Raw genomic sequence first — 2568 nt, 5'->3', positions numbered from 1 at the left:
AAATTTCTTATTGTTTCATCATAATTTCTCCTTGCAGAAACAATCTGCGCCTCCTTTTCTTTTTCTGGTTTATCAGCACATTCCGTTTCTATTCTCTGGATTTCACTAAGGAGCTGTTGAGTGTAAGTCTCCTTCAGATCCACTAGACATTGGTTCAGCCTCTTATCTATGTCCTTATATATCCTGTCAGAAAAGTAGGCTCTGCCGTTCCTGGCCACCATTTCCTCTATCAGATCTATCAGCTGCTGCACTTGATTCTCTTGCTCAGCCTCAGCGGCTTTGTTATTAAATGCCAGGTAGCGCTTCCCGCACTGCGAGACAATATTATTTAACTTTTCACCTGCATCATCTACAAAAGTATCCAGGCTCTGGCCCTCAAGGTCCTCTTTGTGAGTAAACAGGATGATCATGTACTTCAGGGCTGCCTCCCCGAAAAGACTCTGGATCAGAGCAACGGTTTTCTGCTCCTCTTCAGTGTAGCGATCCAGTCGCAAAACCAGGATAATGGCGTGAGGCCCAGGGCAAGAGTACAGGACGCAGCGGCTGATTTCTGAGCACGTGGTTTTCAAGGACTCCTTGGTGTCAAAGAGCCCAGGAGTGTCGACTACAACAAGGTCTTTCCCCTTCCACCTTCTGGATGCTCTCTGGCAGGTCTTGGTAACAGCGTAGGCACAGATCTTAGAATCAAATTGACATTTCCCGAGGATGGTGTTGGCTGTGGCACTCTTTCCGTTTCCAGTTTTCCCTACCAGAATGATCCTCACTTCAGAGTCTTCGTAGTCAGCCATGTTGCGGTAAGCTGACCTGAATATCTGAAGGCACAGATCTTAAAGAACGGGAAAAGAGGAAAATTGCCTATTAGGTGAGTGGTAACCACACCCGATTCTTTCTGTTTTCCTTCCCTCCCACTGAAATTTTGCAGTGTTCTCCTGGAAAGGCTATCCCTACTCCTTCTACCGCCTTCATGCCAATATTGGAACAGGAGCTCCAGGGCCATACCCAGTGCCAGGTCTGGGAAGTGAGTGCGCCCAAATCGTTACTGTGCCAAATACCTGAAAGCCCAGGCAGGGGCACACAGTAGGATGACCGTGGTGGTCAACAGCTTAGTATATATTTTTTGAAGACCTAGGAGAGGCATTCAAGGACTCAAAACATAAAGGGTAAGGAAGGCAGAGGCAGGTAGGATCTCTGTGAGTTCAGGGCCAGTCTGGTCTACAGAGCAAGTCTCAGGACAGGCAAGGCTACACAGAGAACCCCTTTCTCAAACCAGAGCAGGGGAGGCGGGGTGTTGTTCATCCCCCTGCTTTGACCAGTACACAGCTAATAGGTTAATTACTACAGTTAAATATCACACTGAAGCCAGAAATATATTCACTTATTACATGTTAATAAAAAAGAAACAAAAGCCCCAAGACACAACAATCCTGAAGAACCGCCGCGGATTTCAGGGTGCACTACAGAGATGTAGTACTAAAGAAAGCAACTCGCAGGATGCATACAGGGGCCCCACGCCACAGGCAACTGCTGGCTCACCCTACACAACAATGCTGTGCCTTCCGGCAGCTAATCAGACCTCAGCAGCCCTCATCAACCCAAGGACCATAGAGGTACACATGCAAATTTGTTCGTTGTACAGTTAAGAGGAGACAGGGAGTCAGCACACTGAGGTAAGAAAAGTGACTTAAATAGATGATCTGAGTTGTCTCCCAACTCTAAAGAACCTGCCTTGGAGACACAGAATTTTCTATAAAGGGTCAGGCTACCCTCTGTGTCCTTCCCCACAGACAGACACTTATGGCTGGTACACGGAGCAACATGCCAGTTCATCTCCTTATATCTCTTAGTCCCCCACCACTCCCACCAGCAGCCCCTTCCTGTGGCAATGCAGGCACAATAGTTCCACCCTCACAGATGCCCCATTCTCTCTGCCTCTCGCAGCTCTCTCTCCAGGTCTCTTCCAGCCAGACTCACCTTCTGCAGGGCTTGATGAGAGTTCAGGACCTCTCCAAGGATCCTGTTTGACCTGTGCTTCTGCTTAACTGTGAAACAAAATTGCCTGCATTCCCTAAAGCCCATCAGTCAGGAAGTTCTATGGGCGGAGCCAATGAAGAAACTGCTTTTAAAGTAACAGAAATATTGTCCTGTAACTTAGTGGGTGCTTCAGCTTTGACAAGTTGAAGCCTTTTTTCTGTGTGTCTGTTATAGTGCCAAAAGTTTCTAAATCTTTTTTTATTATTGTTTTGGATTGTTTTTTGAGATTACAGTCTTATGTAGCTGAGGCTAGTCTGGAATTCACCGTGCGTTGAAGATGGCATTAAACTGAAAGCTGAAAAGCTGGTAATTACTCAGTCCTTGAAGTTAGGTACCTCAAAAGTTGGAGTTGTCTCAAGATAGTTGGTTCCCAAGGCAGACCAGGTAGTAGAGCATTGCCCATACTCTGAACTTCTCTGAGAGCTGGCCAGGAGTGTGGCTGCTCCCTACTCAAATCCAGCTTGGGCCTATTCAACTCCATGGAATCAAATGCTACATGGTGTTAAGTCAGTTAAGCATCTATTTCCCTGCTGGATC

The 2568-nt window shown here is 46.8% G+C and overlaps 1 protein-coding gene across 1 annotated transcript; it reads right to left on the bottom strand.

Annotated features, from left to right (window-relative positions):
* Positions 1-5: 5 nt before the first annotated feature.
* LOC116889789 (GTPase IMAP family member 9-like) lies at positions 6-806 on the bottom strand (the record flags this gene model as incomplete). Its single annotated transcript, XM_032890639.1, has 1 exon — positions 6-806. A coding segment is annotated over exon 1 (783 nt), but the record flags the coding sequence as incomplete, so codon positions are not given.
* Positions 807-2568: the final 1762 nt, after the last annotated feature.

Source organism: Rattus rattus, unplaced genomic scaffold, assembly GCF_011064425.1.
Source record: "Rattus rattus isolate New Zealand unplaced genomic scaffold, Rrattus_CSIRO_v1 flattened_line_153944, whole genome shotgun sequence".
Classification (NCBI taxonomy): domain Eukaryota; kingdom Metazoa; phylum Chordata; class Mammalia; order Rodentia; family Muridae; genus Rattus; species Rattus rattus.
This window is presented reverse-complemented; position numbering and strand designations above follow the sequence as displayed.